Source organism: Squalius cephalus (assembly GCF_949319135.1).
Source record: "Squalius cephalus genome assembly, chromosome: 3".
In the NCBI taxonomy this organism is placed as follows: Eukaryota; Metazoa; Chordata; class Actinopteri; order Cypriniformes; family Leuciscidae; genus Squalius; species Squalius cephalus.
The window spans coordinates 38,366,260-38,388,997 of NC_137124.1; the positions used below are offsets into that span (position 1 = coordinate 38,366,260).

The 22,738-nt window shown below is 39.8% G+C and overlaps 1 protein-coding gene across 1 annotated transcript in view; it reads left to right on the forward strand.

The window, feature by feature from the left end:
- pcxb (pyruvate carboxylase b) overlaps positions 1–22,738 on the forward strand; it is a 227,539-nt gene that overhangs the window by 29,456 nt on the left and 175,345 nt on the right. Inside the window, exon 9 of the mRNA XM_079866756.1 lies at positions 19,195–19,357. Coding sequence (XP_079722882.1) covers positions 19,195–19,357 — 163 coding nt within the window. The remainder of the gene's footprint in view (positions 1–19,194; positions 19,358–22,738) is intronic.

Here is a 22,738-nt window from a genome sequence, read left to right on the forward strand (position 1 = left end):
AGCCTGATCTCATCACACACACACACACACACACACACACACACACACACACACACACACACGCACACACACATACACACACACACGCTGACAAGCATGCAGACATTAACGCACTGATGAGTCAAATGATTGATAGCGCTCCTTTCATTCTTCCTCTACACACAGACACACACACAAACACATCTTTGTGTTTTCCAGTACAAGTTCCTCGCCACAGAAATGGAGACTCATACATTATAGATATCAGAGTTGTCAAGTGTAGCTGACAGTGCTGCTCTGAATTGGCTCTCATTGCATGTGCTGCCATCTTAGATTTGCCTAGGATTTGTTGAAATATATTATGAAAATTAGTCTGTCATATGGATATTATACTGCCTCTTTTAATTGGGAAAGTATACATGGTTTGCAATGCAGTCATTGTATGTGTGTATCTCAAAATGTGTGTGTGTGTGTGAAAGATTAGTGATATGTTCCATTTTATACACCAATGTCATCCATTCGGTGTGGTTTCTGTTTGTGTTTAATATCACAATGTGTGTGTGTGTGTGTGTGTGTGTGTGTGTGTGTGTGTGTGTGTGTGTGTGTGTGTGTGTGTGTGTGTGTGTGTGTGTGTGTGTGTGTGTTTTAATTTGATTTAAACACTGTAATTTCCTTTTCACATGCTTATTATATATATATAAAAAAATGGAAATGTGGTTTTAGTTATATTCTCATATTGTCATATTCTATTTTTCCACTCTTTTATCTACTTTACAGTACATACTATCCATCTATTTTCTAGTTATGATGTTATTTGTTGTGTATGTACATTCTTCTTCAGAGTTCCTGTTTTTATCTTCCTTAAAATTAGCTATAAAATGATTGTGCATAGTGTAGACCAATATTTTGGTCTAAGAAGAATTTGAATTCATAGTGTTTGAAAACATTATATCAATATTTCATTTTGTTAATATCACGCTTATCATCAATACCAATATACAGACTTTTAATTTGAATTTGTATTCGATTATCTGACTTTGATGCCATGGCAAAATTCAGCACAAGTTTGAGACACTCTTCCATTCACAAACTGAATGAGTAAGAGAATACCGGGGTATTTTTCTCAGGATCAAGCTGCTGAGAAGCAGGAGACTTAAGTGGAAATCTCTATTTGCTCTACATTTAATCTCATTAATCAGTCTAGGGGAAACCATTGAAATGTCTTGTTCGTGATTAAGCATGATTAAACACATTTCCACTTAAAGGGATAGTTCACCCAAAAATTTAAATTCTGTCATCATTGACTTACCCTCAAGTTGTTCCAAACCTGTATGAATTTCTTTCTCTTGTTGAACAGAAAAGAAATAATTTTGAAGAATATGGAAAGCCAATCAGTTGGTGGGCCCCATTGACTTCCATAGCAGGGAACTACACTAACCTTTTCCACTGGTGGCACTTGCGCTACGAACTTTTTCAGTTACTGGCGCAAAACATGATTTGGTCGCACAAATTATTTATAGTAAGATGTGCTTTTTATTTTACTTGCCATCTTTTAAACCACATGCCTTCTTGTTTTCTTTAACATTGGTTGGGATAGATTTACTGCAATACAGTACACAACTGTCTCTACACTTCGCATGCTTCATACTGTCATTGTGAAGCTTCAATGATTCGTGTTTGAATTGTTTTGACGCAGTTACAAATTTGGACAGTCCTGCAATTGAAGGCCCACAGAATTTACAGTACACACAGTGCATTGCTCCATCTTGGTACCTTAACCACTGGTATTCTTCGAGCCACTGGTGTCGAAATTCATATGTCTGTATAGGGGTGCAACGGTTCACAAAATCATGGTTCGGTTCGATACGATACACTTGTGTCACGGTTCGGTACGTTTTTGATACAGCAAAAAGAAAGAAATGCCAGAGAAATTTCCTTGATTTAATTTTTTTAATTCTTTTTTTTTTTTTTTTTTAACTAACATCATAAAGTATATATATATATATATATATATATATATATATATATATATATATATATATATATATATATATATTTATTTTTTTATTTTTTTATTTTTTTTACTTTGAGCAATTCTGGAGCTATAATTGACTTTTCTTAGGAGCATATAAAACAAAACAGCTCCTTGACATGAAATGTAATATTGTAGTAGTTATAAACAAAGGTTTATTTTAGTTCAGATTAACATTTGAGGGCAGCAATTGTATTCATAATGTCAAAATAAAACCGACATAATGTTACTTGAAGGCATTATAGCCTACTATTCCTGCCAAACTTCCATGGTTGCAGTTAGTGTAACTACAGTAAATCCATGGTGAATGTTGCTGATCTGTGGACACTGGATAGTTCATTCATGGCACAATGTTTCTTCCTGGTTTCCACGCGCTGTTTGATCCGTTAATAACGGAGAAATGCGAATGTTTCTCACTAGATCTCGCAGCGATGTTATTACTTCTGTGGCAAATTCAAATGCTTTCTTTACTGGATCTCTTATTAGCGCTGTGGCAAATTCAAATGCTTTCTTTACTGGATCTCTTATTAGCGCTGTGTAATAACAGTGTCGCATGATCACGATTGGCTCGCGCTGCGCTGGTCCAAACTGATAAACGGTCCTTCAACCACACTATAACGAGCAGTTTCGTTCCACTTGCATTACGTTTGCCATTTGATGTTGGGTGTGGTCGCGCCGACGTCTCTTACATTATGAGCGCGCTTACATTTGAAATAACGAAATTTTGGTCTGCAGGAAAAATGGTCCAACGAACCGTTCGGTTTGAAAATGCGTACCGAAAACCGAACCCAACTTGATGTGTTGAATGCTCAGAGCACGTTATAAAACGTATTCTTAAAATACACATTTCTGTTTTAATAAATGTTCATAGTAAATCATAGCATATTGCCTAAAACATAAGGTAGGTACAAAAATAATCAGTCATACATTTGCGACCCATTAAAAATTAGGGTCGCAATGGCATTTCAAAAGGCAATGGCATTTCATTTTGGTCGCAGTGTAGTTCCCTGCATAGTATTTTCTATCCACACTGTGGAAGTCAATGGGGCTCATCAACTGATGGTTACCCATATTCTTCAAAATATATTATTTTGTGTTCAGCAGAAGAAAGAAATTCATACAGGTTTGGAACAACTTGAGGGCGAGTAAATGATGACAGAATTTTCGTTTTTGGGTGAACTATCCCTTTAATTTTGAATTAATGTTGAAAATCAGTAATGAAAATGGTCCTGTCCAAACACAGATATATGTTTAATTAAAATCAGAACAACAAACTCTCCCAATAAATACTGTATAACTGAAATGATTGATTATTATTTCCTCAAATTATAGTACTGAAAATTGTCATGAAAACAAACTTGATGGTCCTAATAGGCTTCATATTGTATTTTAATTCTAATGTTTTTCGAGTGAAATATGACCAAAAAATATGTTTGTGCTTATGTTTGTGGATGTACAAAGAATGTTGTGTGTCCAGGTGGATGTGTGTGTGTGTTCAATGTAGTCCACCACATATTGAGTAATGACCGTGCAACAAAGTCTCTAAATTGCCACAGTAGATCTTTATTTTGGGTTGTGCTGTTAGAGACAGAGGGAGAGAGGACACAGAAACAAGGATAAACTGCAAATGAGGCTGAGAACTATGTAGAAATAAGGTTGTAGAAAGGCTAAAGTCTGAAGTGAGCTAGGGTTTTGGTGATCCAGCACCAGAAAACATATTTCACCTTTCTTTCTGACACTAATACTGTTGTCAATCTCTATGAATCAGTTCACAACCTTTTCCTTCCCTTTCCTCTTCTTTCACTTTTGTTCAAGATTTTCTTCCATTTCTTTATTTTCTCTATGCCTCTGTCCAACCACTTCTCTCTTTCATATCTCTTCTTCAGTCTTATCCTCTCTGGCTTTTGTTTGGACTCCTCTTTCTCATTCTTCTTGTACATCTGTATTTGTCTGTGTTTTCCCTGTTCTTTCTCATCAGTTTGTTTTTATTGTTTCTGTTGCAGAAGTGAGGTAAGCAGCTGTGTATATATGCATATTCTTGTAATGTGATTGGCTGGATTAGATGAATATTCTCCTCCCCAAACATTATTGTATATTACTTTTTTTCTCCACCTCATCACAAATTCATTTGCTGACTGTATTTATTAGTTAAGAGGGAACACTTAATTGAGATTCTTCATTATTTGTTGACACTTTCTCTGAAATGTCTGTTTGGAATAGAGGATCTTGTTCATATTGATCCTTACCTTCCTTCACCTAAACTCTTGCTCTATCATAAATCAAAGCACAGAAATGACCTCTGAGGTCATCCTCCTCTGACACACTTCTGTGCTGATTCATGATCAGTTTTGCAATCTCTGCTGTACAGTTTGGACAAATTAAGTTATTCTTAGATCAGGATATTAATGGAAAACCTAGTGGGATTGTATTTCTTTTAAAATCGGTTGCAGGTCTGTAGAACAGTAGCCGCTAGCTTTATGTGCTTGGGGCATTGCAAAGAAGGATTTCATTAAATATAATGTCTCCTTGTGGACGCAGCTCTGTGCTGGAGCTTTACCCTCTGCTGTTTTTATTCATCTTTTTGCCCATCTTTTTTCCCCCTGAAAACATGCTCTACGATAAACTGAGGTGTTGCTTTTTAAGCTTACATAACTGACTCTAGCATGGTGTGATCAGGGTCTTTATGGCTCTGTGTGTTTTGTTATTTGCCATTTAGCAGACATTTGTCATCCAAGTACACTAATAGCAGAAACAGTTCCCTTTGGGCAGTCAGGTTAACAGCGCTAGTTCTACCAGAAAGACTCGGGAGGCAAAATAACATAATAAGTGTGCATTTATTAAAAGCCTAGCAAGTATCAAGTATTATGATATAAAGTTCTTTGGCGCAGGCCCCGTCCGTAGCTCGCAATCCGAGGGTACGGAATCTGCATTTCCTGAAGACGAAGGCAGGGGTGCAGCCGACCCCCTGGGATGTATGGGAACTGACCATCCTGGTGGTGGTGGGGAGGATGGAGGGGAAGGGACTATTCTGGTGGTGGTGGGGATGATGGAGGGGAAGGGACTATCCTGGTGGTGGTGGGGAGGATGGAGGGGAAGGGACCATCCTGGTGGTGGTGGGGAGGATGGAGGGGAAGGGACTATCCTGGTGGTGGTGGGGATGATGGAGGGGAAGGGACTATCCTGGTGGTGGTGGGGAGGATGGAGGGGAAGGGACCATCCTGGTGGTGGTGGGGAGGATGGAGGGGAAGGGACTATCCTGGTGGTGGTGGGGAGGATGGAGGGGAAGGGACTATCCTGGTGGTGGTGGGGAGGATGGAGGGGAAGGGACTATCCTGGTGGTGGTGGGGAGGATGGAGGGGAAGGGACTATCCTGGTGGTGGTGGGGAGGATGGAGGGGAAGGGACCATCCTGGTGGTGGTGGGGAGGATGGAGGGGAAGGGACTATCCTGGTGGTGGTGGGGAGGATGGAGGGGAAGGGACTATCCTGGTGGTGGTGGGGAGGATGGAGGGGAAGGGACTATCCTGGTGGTGGTGGGGAGGATGGAGGGGAAGGGACTATCCTGGTGGTGGTGGGGAGGATGGAGGTGAATGTAGGCGTCAGCATCTGCGAACTCAGACGTGTAAGTAACAATCTTTTATACTACAAGTACAGTATTAGAACACGATTGGATAGATGAGAAGGTAATAAGTGACGTAACAATTGAGTCTTCCTAGCAGAACTTACGCTAAAGCTGTCATTGAAGAACAGAATGATGACAGAGCAGAATCCCTGGGGTGACCTTTACTTACAGCTTCCGGCAACCTTTGTATATATGGACCATTAGGCTGATTTTCTTTTCTTTTCTTTTCTTTTCTTTTCTTTTCTTTTCTTTTCTTTTCTTTTCTTTTCTTTTCTTTTCTTTTCTTTTCTTTTCTTTTGATGTTCTGGGTGGTTGCTAGTAGTTGACTGATATGATGCTAAGAGCAATATATATATATTTCGGTATATCTGCATTTTTGTGCATGGCCAGCATGAGGGTTGTAAGTGGAACTTTTGTTTTGCAAGCAAATACAATCTTGACCCGTCCGTCCGTCCGTCCGTCCGTCCGTGTTCTTCACATTGTCTTTTCCAGTTTCTACAACATAATCATTACAAAAATTGTCTATTTTTAACAAATACTAATGGTATTGATAAAGTAGAACTGTTCTTAACTTAACATAGTTTTAAACTAGGGGTGTAATGATACACTTAGCTCACGAGGCGATACACGATATGAGGCTCACGAGAACAAGACGAAACAATATTTTAATACTAATCTTCAGTGACGAAGTTTACTGTATAACTAGAAAAATGTTCTTTTATTCGACTGAAAGTCACAAAATGCAAAACAATGCAGGCACATTTTGAAATGGTTTAACTACTAATCATCTTGCAATAAATGTCTCTTCAGTTCTACTTTCTGAGTTTGAATTATCCAACCCGATCCCACGGCAATTCGTTCAAATTTTGTGAGTTGACTAATTCATACGAATTCATACGACCTCACTGCATAAATGACATACCCAAAATAAAAAGGTTGCTCCTCATGAGTCGTTCTGACTAGACACATTGGACACTTACTGACACTTGAGAGTTTACTGTTCAAGACTCTGAATTACTCAGACTGTTATTAATATGGAAATAAATAATGTCAAACATAAAAACAAAAATAATAGCAAAACAAAATGATATATTATATAGATTTTTAAATGTTTTAAAAATAGATTTGGCTGGGGTGAGGGAGGTTAGATAGTTGCGTAGAGTTTTGGTAGTGTTTGGGTTTTGTGGTCATTGAATGCGTAATGTATCAAAGCAAACATCCTCAGTCCTTAAGTGCATGATGCTGTTGTGCTGACTGTCTGAAGAGTTTTGAAAATGTATTCTGCAAAGCATATAACCAATTGTAAATATATCTTTACCTGTGACTTTTTACAAAGCTTGCTTTCAATCATATGTCCCAGCACAGCATATTGCAAGCATATGAAATCCAGCACTGCTACTTGAGAATGTCAACAGGCTGCGGCCTCTGCGGTCAATCAGCCGAGCCTCACAGTGCAGCTCAACGCTCGGGCCTATTCACACTCTGACCTGAGGTGCAGTATGAGGCCTATAGCAGAACTCCATGCTGAGCCCCACTGAGCATCATCAAACAATGTGGATAACCTAAGCTGTGAGGAGCTGTGCCTGCTTGTATTTGATATGATTGCAATAATGAGCCTTAGGGTGGAGCTTCTTGCTGGGGCCTGCTCTGCGTGATAAGAGCTGCAAATGGGCTTTGTTGCAGAGTTGCATGCTGGGCTCTGATAAACATACTGAAGCACAGGGTTCTCTGTATGTTTTCACTTTCTCCTCACTTTAACTGCTTGGAGTAGTGTCTTGAATAACTATCCAAATACACATTTACCTAACTTTATGCTCTGTACAGTTCAAAAGTTTGTGGTCAGATAGATTTTTTTAAAAGATATTAATAGGCTACTTTTATTCATCAAGGATGCATACAATTAATCAAAAGGGACAGTTTATAGTTTATAGACAACAGAGATTTATAGTTTTACAAAAGATTTATATTTCAAGTGCTATGTTAAACTTTCTATTCATCAAAGAATCTTGTGAACACACCCTGAAGACTGTAGTAGTGACTGCTGAAAATTCAGCTTTGCCATTACAGGATTGAATTACATTTGAACACTTTAGATGCAAAAGCTGCTAAACGCCACCACCGTCACAAATGAGAAAACGATATTGAGCGAATGCTCTCCGCACATAGCATACGTTCATTAAATACTTCCCCTTCAAACCAGTTAAATCCCAGCCTCAGCCCATTCAGAAATACCGGTTTGTTAGCAGAAACCGCTAAACGCCACTTCTCTTTTTCACAGAACCAATCAGAAGACACAAATCAAATCATTTGATTTCAAGATGAGTGATAGTGTGCGAATGAGCCGGCTTTCAATTATCGAGCTGTACATTTTTGTCCTATTTAAAGAGATTTTTAACTAAACAAGATGTTTAGAAGTATTTTATAACAGGGGATTATTGAGATTTGACTAATATCAGTTTAATGTTTACTGACTTAATGCACTTCTTAATGTGCTGTTGTACTGACTTAATGCACTTCTTAATAACTGTTCATTTTAAATATATATATTTAATATTGTATATAAGTTATTATATTTTAAATATATATTATATTATATATTTTTATTTATTTAAGTGTAGTGTATGGTGTAGTTATTATATAAAGTATTCTGTTTGTCTTCAGGTGTTGATGTTATCCAATAAAGTGTGCTGTCATTTTGTGTCATTATGGTTATACTGTGTGAATTATTATTATTTTTACAATTTTTGAGCCTTTATCTTTATTCAGAAAGGACAGTGAAGCTGTGATAATTGGATAATATAAAATATATTAAAATGGAAAATAGTTATCTTCAATTTTAATATTTTACAATATTACAATTCAATTATTTAATTTTAATTTTACAATTTACAAAATAGAGTGCTGACACACAGTTGTTTATTTAGCACTGGAAGGCCTCAATGAAAGCAATGTCAATCATTTTTTGATGGACAGTTTTTGTTAAGATTTATGGCTCCCAGGATGCTTTACGTTTTGTAAACGTTTTGTGGATGTTTATGGTTGACTGTGTGTATATGAAAGCTGAAGTGTGTAATTTGACAAGCACATGATGGCCCCTGAGATCTGCAAGGAAATTATTTAGAGCAAGAAATACAGCCAACATATCCAGACGGTTGATATGCCATGAGAGATGGTGGTCTCTCCTCAGACTCTGAGTCGAACTTCCTTCTAGGATTGCACCCCAGCCCGTGAGAGAGGCATTTGTCGTTAGCATCTTGAAACAACAAGAGGCTCCCAACACGGGACCCTGGGACAGGAAACAGGGTTTCTTCCACAATAACCAGGGCACGTAAGCATTGCCAGCGCAACCCTGATCATGCGCAAGGGGTTGCCCCTCGGGGAAAACCCTTTGTTCCTGAGCCACCACTGTAGGGGTCTCATGTACAACAGTCCAAAAGGTATCACATTGGATGTTGCTGCCATCAGACCCAACAGTCTCTGAAACTGTTGACAGTAAGTGACTGGCCTAGCTTTATTCTTTTCATAGCCGAAAGGATGGATTCTATGCGTGCTGGTGAAAGGCGTGCCTGCATCGACATTGAGTCCCAAACCACGCCTAGAAAAGTGATCCTCTGTAGTGGAGAAAGCACACTCTTTTTGGCGTTTAGCCGTAACCCCAACTCTTTCATGTGGGTGAGAATGACATCTCGATGCCGAACCGCCAACTGATGCGACTGAGCCAGAATCAACCAATCGTCGAAGTAGTTCATGATGTGAATACCCTGCAGGCGGAGAGGCACCAGAGCTGCATCTACGCATTTCATGAAAGTGATAGTGATAGTGCTAGGCAGAACGGAAGAACTCGATATTGGTAAGCTTTGCCCCCGAAAGCGAACCTCAGGCAGAAGGAACCGCAACGCGTGCTTCCACACCCTTAGAGAAGGCACTGGATCTATCAGGTGCAGGCAGAGATAAGGCTGTGCCCGTCTCTAACCCCGCTGATAGATCCTTTTGCGAACCCCATGACTGTGAGGCCTGAGCATCCTCGCGAAAGAACGCCAGGCGTGATCGGAGTGTCCGCATAGGAAGCGCAGCACAGTGCTCACAGCCAGCACCCTCGAGCGCTGACTGTTCATGCTCCTCATGCAAACAAGCTACACAAAGAATGTGTGTGTCCCCACCCGTTAAATATCTCGGGCAGGGGTACACACACATCCTGAACTGCTGCTTGCTCGCCATGACTTTATATATATATATGCTGATATAAAGACAAAACAACACCAAACAGACAAGGACTCACAAGGTTTCACAATGAGCGCTACTGAAGACACAGAAGCTGGCGTGGCTCTGTTTTGGGCAAGCTTTATAGTTTCCTGGTTCATGACGTCACCCGCCTCTGACGTTCCATCACATCATTGGACTGATTTTACATGTGCTTCAAGACGTCATCACGCGAAACGTTCTGTTAGCGTCAATCGACGCAGCGCGAGTTCCCTTGAAAGGGAATAGTCCAGAATCAGATTTTTTTTTTTTTTTTTTATATCATGTTACTTATTTGTTTTATGTTCATGTTACTCCAATGTTTGTCCAAGAGTATTCACAGTGTTTTTTCTTGATCTCATAACAGTTATTTGCTATTGCTGCTGCTGCTGCTGCTGCTGCTCTCTCTCTCTCTCTCTCTCTCTCTCTCTCTCTCTCTCTCTCTCTCTCTCTCTCTCTCTCTCTCTCTCTCTCTCTGTCTCTCTCTGCTGGCCTCATTGTCTCTTTCATGTTGTATTTATTACTTGAGATTTTTTTTTTCATTATTATCCTATTATCTCCTGAATGTGTTTTCTGACTCATGAGTGTGGGGTGGCAGATAAAAGCGGTAAGCCAATAATTAATGCTTCTGTGAACAGCAGGCTGAAGGGTGAAACCCAGATGAAATACAAGAGCTAGAAATTAGAGGTAAAAGTAAGCTTATAGAAAACGTGGATTTGTCCCCTCAACACGTTCAGTACAGTATCTGTTGTGTCTGCATGCACATACTGTGTACACGTTTTCAAACGGATATACAGAGAAAGCAGAGGTGTGTATTTGTGTTTGTTTGTGGGAAGGATGTGGCTTCAACCACTCAAGGTCAGCGTGGTGTTAAAGGCTCATTAACACATTCCTGCTGATATTTTATCAGTATTGAGTGACATATGTCCTCTGTGACCTCTTCGATTTGAACAGCACGTTTGACCCTGGACCTGTGGTGAGTTGTTATCTATATTGAGAATAAGATAAGTAAGCAATTTCTGGGGCCTTCAACCTTTTTCCTGACCCCTGTTACAGCATGACATTCAGTGCTTCATTTTAAGCTTGGCTAATGCATGTAGTGCAATATTAATGTATTTACATTCATTTGTTTGTTATTCCATTCAATTGAATTGCTATTACAATACAATTCAAATAATCATTATTGTACAAAGTCATGTATTGTACTTGTGCATTACATTTTCACTTTACTTCATAATATTTTTTTTTTTTTGTGGGAGGGAAAGAGAAGGCAGATGCCATTTACACTAAGTGAAAATAAGAGTATTTTTTTTGCACTAGATGCAAATAGTGGCAGATACTTTTTTATAATATACTACAATACACCTCAGTGTATTGTAGTGTATTATAAAACTATGCAATTATTAGAACATATTCAGTGTATATGATTATATATATAATTCAATCTGTTCATCATGTAAAACGATCGAGTCTCTTCAGAAAATTTAGAATAAACCGCTCAATTCATATGGATTAGTTCCCTTTCGAGGGAACTCGAACTCCGTGATACGACACTTTGGGGAATGCCCTTAGCGTAACGCATCTGAAGTATGAATGAAACTAATCCAATCCTGATTGGTGCTGCGTCATGACGTAACGTGACGGCATACACGGAAGCTACAAAAGGACACCGGCACACAACAGACTTAGCTTTTTGCTCTTCAGCAAGCGCTCTGTGTCAAACTGTGTCGAACTGTCTGTCCTATTTGGTGTTGTTTGTCCCATAAGAATTGTCCCAAATAAAGTCCGGATTCTATAGCCGCTACTCCATAGTTCCCAAGAATGATGGAGGGTTGCGCCAATTTTAGATCTAAGGCATTTGAATTGGTCTCTTAGGAGATTCAGGTTCAAGATGCTCACTATTCCCATCATCGTGAGTCAGATCAAATCTGAGGATTGGTTTGTCACGATAGATCTTAGGGACGCATACTTCCTCATATCCATCCTTCCATCTCACAGGAAGATCCTGATGTTTGCTTTTGGGGGCGAAGCATTCCAATATTGAGTTCTTCCGTTCGGCCTAGCTCTCTCCCCTCTCACGTTTACCAAATGCATGGATGCATCTCTAGCTCCACTGAGGCTTCAAAGGGTATCAGGGTGCTAAATTATATAGGCGACTTTTTTATTATGGCCCAGTCACAAGAGCTGGCAGTTCGGCATTGAGATATCGTCCTTGCCCATATCTAGAGCCTGGGGTTGAGACTCAACACTAAAAAGAAAAAAAAAAAGCATGTTGGCACAAGCCAAGAGAACCACGTTCATGGGAGTGGTGTGGGACTCGGTCACGATGCGGGCACAATTGTCTCCTGCACGGATCGAGTCCATCTTGGCCATGGTGACCAGGATAAAGCTAGGCCAAACCATCACTGTAAAACATTTTCAGAGAGTGTTAGGACTCATGGCAGCAGTGTCCAACGTCATTCCATTCGGCCTGCTGTACACGAGGGCCCTGCAGTGGTGGTTGAAAACCAAGGGGTTTTGCATGATCAGGGTTATGCACAGATGCCTTCGTTCCCTATCTATGTGGAAAAAAGCTTGGTTTCTGTCCCAAGGCCCTGTGCTGGGAGCGTCATGTCGCCGGAAAGCCAATTCGACAGACACATGGATGGCAGGGCTCTGAGGAGGTTACTCCCAGACCTCAGGGGTCACCACGCAGACAATGTGTCGGTGATCTCCTACTTGATTCATCAGGGGGTTCTGAGATCGTGCCCTGTATCCAGATATGTGCATCAGATCCTCCTGTGGTCCCAGGTGAAACTGTTATCTCTCAGAGCATTGCAGGGGACCAGAATCAGAGAGCAGATATCCTGTCGAGGCAGGGGCTGAGGCCCCGGGAATGGATACTTCCCACCGAGGTGGTGAAGTCGATATGCGAGAGGTTTGGCCGAGTGGAAGTGGATTTGTTCGCGTCGCGAGGGATGTCCCACTGTCCACTGTGGTTTTCTCTCACCCATCCAGCCCCATTGGGTTTGGATGCTATGGTACAGACGTGGCCGAGGCTATGCCTGTACGCTTTTCCCCCGATTGCTCTGATCCCGGGAGTTCTGAAGAGGGTCCGTCCAGACGGGATCAACCTACTTCTAGTAGCCCCGTACTGGCCGGCAGGATATGGTTTTCAGACATCATAGCACTCCTGGCAGGCCAGCCTTGGCAGATCCTTCTTAGGAGGAACCTGCTTCCACAGGCCGGGGGCTCAATATTCACCCTCAACCAGACCTGTGGAAACTTTGGGCCTGGCCCCTGAGGGGGCTCAGTACCTAGAGGCTGGCCTGCCGGCTGGAGTGGTTGAGACATACACAGTTCAAGAGATCCTTCCACGAGGAGATTGTACGGCCTAAAGTGGAATGTGTTTCCACTTGGTGAGGAGAGCGTGAGGTGGACCCAGTTAACTGCCTGGATGGCTTCAGTCCTGGAACTCCTCCAAGAATGCTTCTCGGCTGGTTTTACCCCGTCCACACTCAAGGTGTACGTGGCTTGCATTGCGGCTTTCCATGCTCCTCTGGGTGATGAGCCTCTGGGGAGACATCAGCTGGTCGTACATTTCCTCCGTGGGGCTCGGAGGATGAGACCTGTGGCTCGTACCAGAGTTCCCATATGGGACCTGGCAGTGGTTCTTGAAGGGCTGGTCGAGGCCCCCTTCGAACCTCTGGAGTCGGATGAGGCCAAGATCCTTTCTCTCAAGGTAGCTTTTTTTATTAGCCATTACTTCTCTGAGGAGAGCAGGAGACCTTCAGGTGCTCTCTATATGTCATGCGTGCCTGGGGTTTGCTCCAGGCGACATTAAGGTTATCTTGCATCCCAGGCCGGGCTATGTGCCTATAAGTGCCATCTAATGTGGCACGGCCTACAGTTCTGCAGGCTTCCTCCACCTCACGTGACGTCGGATGAAGAAAGACTTCTTTTGCTCTGCCCTGTCAGAGCTCTCAAGATATATGTCCAGAGGTCTTCTTCATGGCGGAAGTCAGACCAGTTGCTGGTGTGCTTCGGGTCGCCCAAGAAGGGGCTTCCCGCATCCAAACAGACCATCAGTAACTGGATCGTTCAGGCTATCTCTATGGCCTATCAGGTGTGCAGCTTGCCTTCACATTTGGCCGTGAGGGCTCATTCAACCCTCCTTTCAGGAGCCCCCATCCAAGAAGTGTGCAATGCTGCAGGATGGGCCACCCCTCATATTTTAATCAGATTTTATAGCCTGGACGTTACTTCTACGCCTGGCACTGTAGTGCTCTCGTATTAAGTGTGCCTGTGTGCATTTTCACACTGGGACAGGCAGGGCTCGTTGTGGCATAGTGGTTACTCGTTCCCCAAAGTGTCGTATCGACGCAGTTCGAGTTCCCTCGAAAGGGAACGTATCGGGTTACGACTGTAACCCTTGTTCCCTGAGAAGGGAACGGGACACTGTACTTTAGCCTCTCAACTTTAGCTTTTGTTGTTCATTTTTGCATGTTTTGTTTTTATTTTCAGACTTTCATGCGTATTAGCTACTCGGCATCTAGGATATTAGATATTCTACACCTCACATGTTCTCAACTTCTCGCTCTGTCTCTCAGCTCAATAGCAATGGAAGACATTAGTTATGAGTCCGCTGTTTGAAAATAAAGTAATGCCTTGAGGCAAGAAAAGGCATGTGTATTTTGTATGCAGATCACAGGTCAGAGCATGTGTGAATATTTAAATTACAGACATTTATGTAGATGCTGACACCAGTAGTTATTGCTTGTGTCTGTGTGTTGCACAATGGGTCATTCACTATGAGTGGACATTTACCTTATTGCAATTTCGGGATTGTTTTTGTAGTCAGGCTTTGTAAAATTGTTCCTGTTAAACTGTAAACAATGAGGGAAATGTTCGCTCTATGAACACAATAAAAAGCTTATTTAAAAAAAAAAAAATCTGGTCACAAAGAGATGACATTATTCTAGTCAAGTCACCTTCATTTATATAGCGCTTTTAACAATATAGATTGTTTCAAAGCAGCTTTACAGTGATAATAGGAAATTAAAGTAACAAGAGATTGTTTTGGCTTTACAGCAGCTCTAGAATCAAATTAATTATCCAGCTAAAGTTTGTTCTACTCACCGTTCAACCATCAAACTTTAAAAAGAAATTTACTGTAACTGTGTAAAAGCATCAACAAAGTACATTCAATAGACCACAAATAACCCCAATAGCACGATTCTTTCCACAGCAATTTTACGGACTGGTTAAAAATCATTGTGGTAATATATATCTGTATATTATGTAACATATGTTGCCTTAATCAAAAATGTTCATTAACTTTAGCATTGCATGATAATATTTCTAAATGCTTTACATCATTTTGACGGATAATACATTTTAGAAACATTCCAGTAAATGCTGTTAACAGGGATTAGAAGTGAAAAGAGGAGACAATTGCATTTTAAAGCATCCGTGTTAAAACAAACATGGAAAGAGATGGAGAAAAACAAGAGATTCTTCATGCATTCCAGTGAATTATTAATGCGATATCGTAAATAAAATCGGGAGAACAGACCACAAATTCAGAGTATGTGATGTCTTTGTTTCATACTGTTACAGCTGAATACAAAGGAAAAGAAAGAAAATAACCAGGAGGAAGGAAAGCAGCAGCTGAAAAGCGCTTTTGCTTAAGATATTCTTGTGATGCCATGATACAATAGAAATATCAAGCTTTTCGTTATTCTTAGGACGTCTGAAAATAAACCATGAAGGAAAATGTAGCTCATTCAGTCACACTGACGGATAATGATTATTTGTAGTGCAAGCTTATATTTTGAAATTATTCATTTCAGTCATTTTAAATGGAAATTCCCCAAACCGGAAGTGTCACCCATAATTCAAAATGCAGTAGGCTCGTCAGGAAAAAGATCGATACAGAAATCTGCACTCAATGTACATAATAAAAGTTCCACTCAGGTTCACTCTTACTGGTGCATTAAACAGCAACAAAAGAAGGAACCCAAGCATGATAGTAGATAAGATATCAACGCATAAGGACTAGCTCATCTACAAATAATTACGTTGTCATGTGGAAAATGTATATTATATTATATTGTATTATATTATATTATATTATATTATATTACATTATATTATATTATATTATATTATATTATATTATATTATATTATATTATATTATATTATATTATATTAATTACATTACTGCAAAATTGGCAGAAAGTTATTTTGGACTTATAAAAGAGAGACAGACTTTTATAGTTATCTTCAGAAAAATAAATAAATAATAAAATTCCTTTTCTACATTATCTGTGCAGCTTTATTCATGACTACCTCCCTCTTGTCCTCTCATATAGTTATTTATTTGATTTTGTTGCTCATTAAAGAGAAAGCAAAAACAAGAATCACTATTGAAGTGGAATGCCTTACGGCAATTGAAATGAAAAGTATCTTTGGACTCAAACTTGCTTTGGAGTTTCACACGCACACAGACCACACAAAGATATGTAAAGAGGAGAATATGCAATAAGAATAATAGTTGATAGTTCCATTTAGTTTGCATGCACTGTCAATAATTCATTTTAGCATCCTAATCGCCTAACACAAACACAAACAAAAATTGTGCTCCATGGAATTTTTGTGACACAATTTTTAATCTTACAGACAGGTTTTGAGAGCTATCTTATAGAGGATGCCTCACACCATTGTAATATGGCATTAATTTTCATTTGATAAATTAATTTTGCCATGATCAATAGAAAATGTTCACAAACTTCTGACTTATATACAGGTTCATTTACAATATTGCTGATTTTTGGATATTCTGTAATAAGCCTAAAGATTATTCTGAAAAGAATGGCAATTTATTGATTTCAGTACTTATTGCATTATTTGCTGTGAGTAAATAAGCGCTACAAGTGGCTGTAATTGGCACTTTTAGAGAATTTAGCTCCAGGATCATTGCATATCATTAGTGACTTTTTTTCTTTAGCTGAATTACTGCATGCAAAAGTGGTCAAGTTTGAAACCAGCTTTATATTTTCTGGTCAAACAAATAAACAAACAGAAAAGCATGTTTCCAAAATTGCATTTCCTTTCATCCGGAGTTGTTCTCAAATTTCTTTTTGTGGGTGTAATCAGTATATTTTCATCTCATCCACATCCCACATTTTTTGGTAGGCACGGATAACGAGGGAAAAACTATAAAAAGAAACAGGCTGAAAAACAATACTTTCATTATGGTTTAATGTGCTGGGGCTCTGGGGCTGTACTCAACCTCCACAAGAAAACGAAAGATTATTAGCTGGGTACTCCACAAGATCAGACTTAAACGCTGTTCTGGTTTGCTACTGTTAGGACTCTTGCCCTGCTTAAGTGCACAATTTGTTGCTTAAATTGATGTGTTGAAATGTTGAAAGGATGAAATAAAGGCGGGATCTAATCGCAACCATTCATTTGAACACACACTAAATCAAAATAACAGACTCTCAAGATGTCAGAGTACAAAAATGCAGCAAACAGAACAACCACATAAAAGACGAGATCAGACAAATAAAGATGATCAAGCCGACTTTCGGCCCAATTTCAGGCAATCCTAGGTAAAGTCCCGCTTATCTTAATAGTTCTACAGATTCAGATTATCTTATCTGATTTTCAGAATATGCTTGCAAGAATGTCGGGACTGCACTGATCTCAAATTGTAAATATCCAATATGTTGAAAATGTATGATCAGAAATCCTGTTGTGTGGGGGGGAACCCCCGAGGACAAACGTGCACTAACTCTAGATTGTCACGTGGAACGAAACGAACGTTCACAACGTTTCCACAACTTCATCCTAACTTTTTCCTTTTTTTTCTCGCGAATGTTCTGTAAAAAGCTGTCCAAACACAATTATTACCATTTCTTCTTGCCTGTCGATTTTGCGAGATTTCCGATGCTCACAGTCGGGACTCTTGTTTGTGAATGGAATCTGTTGGTGTGTGGTGTGCTGTCTTGGTCACATTGTGGGACGCCACACACTATAGGAAAAAAACTGTTAAAATCTTAGATTTTTTTTTATCACCATGTTTGTGGTCTCTCACATTTTGAAAATCTGATAAGATTATAAGTATAGCTTATATATACCCAAGTATAGCTAAACCTGATGCATGTACATACACACACAGTCTCTCTCTCTCTCTCTCTCTTTCACTCACACACACTCACACTCTTCTCACTCACTCATTCACTCTCACACACACACACACACACACACACACACACACACACACACACACACACACACACACACACACACACACACACACACACAGTTAATCAAGCATCAACATTCATTTGAAGATGAAGCTAAAAAGGCACTATTTTAGCTGTATACCAGAAGAAAATTGCAATTAAACAAGGTTGGATATTCATTCAAACCTGAGACTTTAAATAGTTCACCCTCACATTCTGTATAGATTGGTAGATGATGTTATCCTATGCTACTGTTGACAAGTTGAAGATCTGTACAGGTGTTGTATGTATGCATGCTAGACAGCATGTGGTTTATTAGCTTATTTTTGACATTTTCATGCCAAGTCATTAGCGTACCTCCTGTCTTTCACAGAAATGTCAAAGCTACTTCTCAACCACCATATGCTTTACATCCAACCAAGAACATAAAATACATTTAAGTCTTTTCCCCTTTCTCAAAATCTCAAATACAAAATTTGAAGTGGTTTATCAGCTAAGCAGCCTAGCGATACAATTAGCATATAGTTCCTGTCAGCTAAAATAGCAGATCTCTTTAGTCCCTGAAGTGAATTACTCGAAATTTCCTTAGATAGTTTTGAGAGCAAATTAGTATTTGTGCTTAATGCTCTTTGTATAGCCATTTTAATTAATTTATTCTAATTCTGCTTGGTTTTTTAAACTTTGAATCATGTCTGAAAGACTTTAATTGGTTGAAATAAGCAAGGTTTGTTTTTGGATTATTAGAAACTGTGTCTCACTGACAATCAATAGGTCTACATCATAATGGATTCGAATGAATCAAAGCAAATTGCATGATCTTGGTGTGAGCACTAAGTTGGCAAACATCTTTAATGGATAAACATTTCAAAAGGAGGAAGATCAGCGAATTAATTATGCAGCTGTGATTGTCAAAGATAAAAGTGAGATTGGTGTTTCAAGTTTGTGTAATGAATTCTATTCCACTTTAGGGTTTATTCATCAGTTAGTGCTGATAACGTCTCTCTCTCTCTCTCTCTCTCTCTCTCTCTCTCTCTCTCTCTCTCTCTCTCTCTCTCTCTCTCTCTCTCTCTCTCTCTCTCTCTCTCTGTTAGTGTGGATTTGGTTCATGCACAGCTGCGTGTGTGTGAGGGTCGCAGTCTTCCTGAGTTGGGTCTCGAACAGGACAAGATCCAGATCAATGGCTGTGCCATTCAGTGCCGGGTCACTACAGAAGACCCCTCCCGTGGTTTTCAACCAGACACAGGTCGCATAGAGGTATGCCTGCTAAATGACATTGCAATCACTCCAATTAATAATACAAGACGTGTATTATTATCTTTATTCATAATAAAATTAATGTGTTTTATGCCCTCTTTTATTTTTTGGGGGGCTGTTTTATAACAGTTTTTGTCTAGAAACCAAGCTACAATGTGGCCATTAAAGTGGCCACACTCATTTATCTGGATGTCTCTCAGCACTCTGCATTCATACTCACTAAAACACACACAAAGACTCTTGCACACTTTCAGAGAGGCGTTATTATGATGAGTCATTGAGCAGTGAGCATTGCTTAAAAGCGTTTTTTTTAGGGAGTGCTCTTATTGAGTTGAAAGAGGGGACGACTAGCCCTCTGCACTGCTTAATTTGACGCACTGTTTTGTTCCAGTGACAACATTTGAATGTTACTAAGAAAACCATCACAGAGCAGAAAAAGCCCCATCCATGTGTGCTGGGTGCTGATATGATGTAATTGGCCTTCATTACTTTTGTATTGATTTGGGGAATTTTTACTTCACTCGAATGCTATTCAGACGAAACACTCTTATTTAATTACATTAGTAATAATAATAATTAATTTCAAGTCATGTCATTTATACCTTTAGAGTACAGTACAGTACTTGTCATCATGCAGGGCATGATGACTGAAATCTTTCTTTTTTTTTACTACTAAAAGCCAACTAAAGCATGTTCCTGGGTATTTTATTTGACTTGTAATTTAATATTCAACAATAATATTGATCTGCCTGCATTGACACTGACATTGACATTATTTGTCTTTTTTTTTTTTTCTCCATCCTGCCACCTGATGGAGTTTTGGTTCCTTGCCACTGTCGCCTTTTTCGCCTTTTTTCACCTTTGTTGCCATTGACTTTTGGCTTGCTTAGTTGGGGACATTACATTTAACATTTAATTTAATACAACAATAATATTGATCTGCCTGCATTGACACCAATATATGAGAACTGAATTGAACTGGATGATGACATCACAGTTTTCTCCAGAGCGGCAATATATAATTGAACTAAATTAATACCTTTTTTACAACAAAATGAAACATCACTGAACTTTTGATGAGTCATCACTTAAGCTGGACTGTGATGCTATTTTCTTCTGGAAACAAACTTTGTTGCATTATTTTCCTGTTATCTCTGTAAAGCTGCTTTGAAACAATCCGTATTGTAAAAAGCGCTAGGCTATATAAATAAATGTGACTTGACTTGACTTTAACACAAAACATTCAATGAAATCCTACTGGTACATGTGCAAAGTTTAATGGAAAAGTTATATTTTTCAGGCTATATCTAAAACTAGGAAGAAATGATGTAATAATGTTTTTTTTTTTTTTTAATACACAAGTACAATAACATGTGGAATTACATGTAACTTTTTAACTTTCACACAGTTCTGTTCTAGGTGACTTACATTCCTCATTGGCAAAGATTTTGCCATAGTACTTATAAGTATCATTTCACATTGTCGTAGTACTTATAAGTCCTAGCCCTCCAGAGTCTCATCTCCCATTCCCTTTAAATGCCAGTTGCACTCACGCCATGGCGGATTGCTATTTACATGACGGAATTTGCAAGCAAAAAGACTGAACGCTTCTCCAGAGAGCAAACGGATCTGCTCGTGCACGAGGTTAGAGCACGCAAGCAGACCATGTATGGGACAAGCCGGATTCCACCATATCTTTATGTACAATAATAATAATAATAATAGTTAATAATAATCTTTTACATTGTAATCTTTTTATTTTTAATATACACTCACCTAAAGGATTATTAGGAACACCTGTTCAATTTCTCATTAATGCAATTATCTGATCAACCAATCACATGGCAGTTGCTTCAATGCATTTAGGGGTGTGGTCCTGGTCAAGACAATCTCCTGAACTCCAAACTGAATGTCAGAATGGGAAAGAAAGGTGATTTAAGCAATTTTGAGCGTGGCATGGTTGTTGGTGCCAGACGGGCCGGTCTGAGTATTTCACAATCTGCTCAGTTACTGGGATTTTCACGCACAACCATTTCTAGGGTTTACAAAGAATGGTGTGAAAAGGGAAAAACATCCAGTATGCGGCAGTCCTGTGGGCGAAAATGCCTTGTTGATGCTAGAGGTCAGAGGAGAATGGGCCGACTGATTCAAGCTGATAGAAGAGTGAAATAACCACTCGTTACAACCGAGGTATGCAGCAAAGCATTTGTGAAGCCACAAGACGCACAACCTTGAGGCGGATGGGCTACAACAGCAGAAGACCCCACCGGGTACCACTCATCTCCACTACAAATAGGAAAAAGAGGCTATAATTTGCACGAGCACACCAAAATTGGACAGTTGAAGACTGGAAAAATGTTGCCTGGTCTGATGAGTCTCGATTCAGTCAGAATTTGGCGTAAACAGAATGAGAACATGGATCCATCATGCCTTGTTACCACTGTGCAGGCTGGTGGTGGTGGTGTAATGGTGTGGGGGATGTTTTCTTGGCACACTTTAGGCCCCTTAGTGCCAATTGGGCATCGTTTAAATGCCACGGCCTACCTGAGCATTGTTTCTGACCATGTCCATCCCTTTATGACCACCATGTACCCATCCTCTGATGGCTACTTCCAGCAGGATAATGCACCATGTCACAAAGCTCGAATCATTTCAAATTGGTTTCTTGAACATGACAATGAGTTCACTGTACTAAAATGGCCCCCACAGTCACCAGATCTCAACCCAATAGAGCATCTTTGGGATGTGGTGGAACGGGAGCTTCGTGACCTGGATGTGCATCCCACAAATCTCCATCAACTGCAAGATGCTATCCTATCAATATGGGCCAAAATTTCTAAAGAATGCTTTCAGCACCTTGTTGAATCAATGCCACGTAGAATTAAGGCAGTTCTGAAGGCGAAAGGGGGTCAAACACAGTATTAGTATGGTGTTCCTAATAATCCTTTAGGTGAGTGTATGGCATGTTTGTGTGCTGCTGCTCGTACCCTGTGTGTGTAATAAGCTGAGTGTACATGCGTATTGGACCCACCTATAGGTGCACATTACTAACGCGCTCTTTATATAACAAAAAAAAAAAAAAATATTGTGCAATTGACTTTAGACCAGGTTTCAGTTGGTCAATGGCGCAGTCTATTTCTGTTGTCTCAAAATAGCAACGCGGGGGTTATCGCTGCTCTCCCTGCTCTTGTCTATGCTAGGCTGCATGGATGGGCAGGGAGTTCCAAACTATATGCTATTTGTCAATCATATTTGACGATAGTGGTCCTGACAAAAATAATTTTGTCCATGCTTTTTCTTCACAAAATTTTCACTGCGTGTCTTCAGGAAATCCTGCCAAACGAGGTTTTGCACTGTCGCAAACTGTTTGTAAATCTGGCT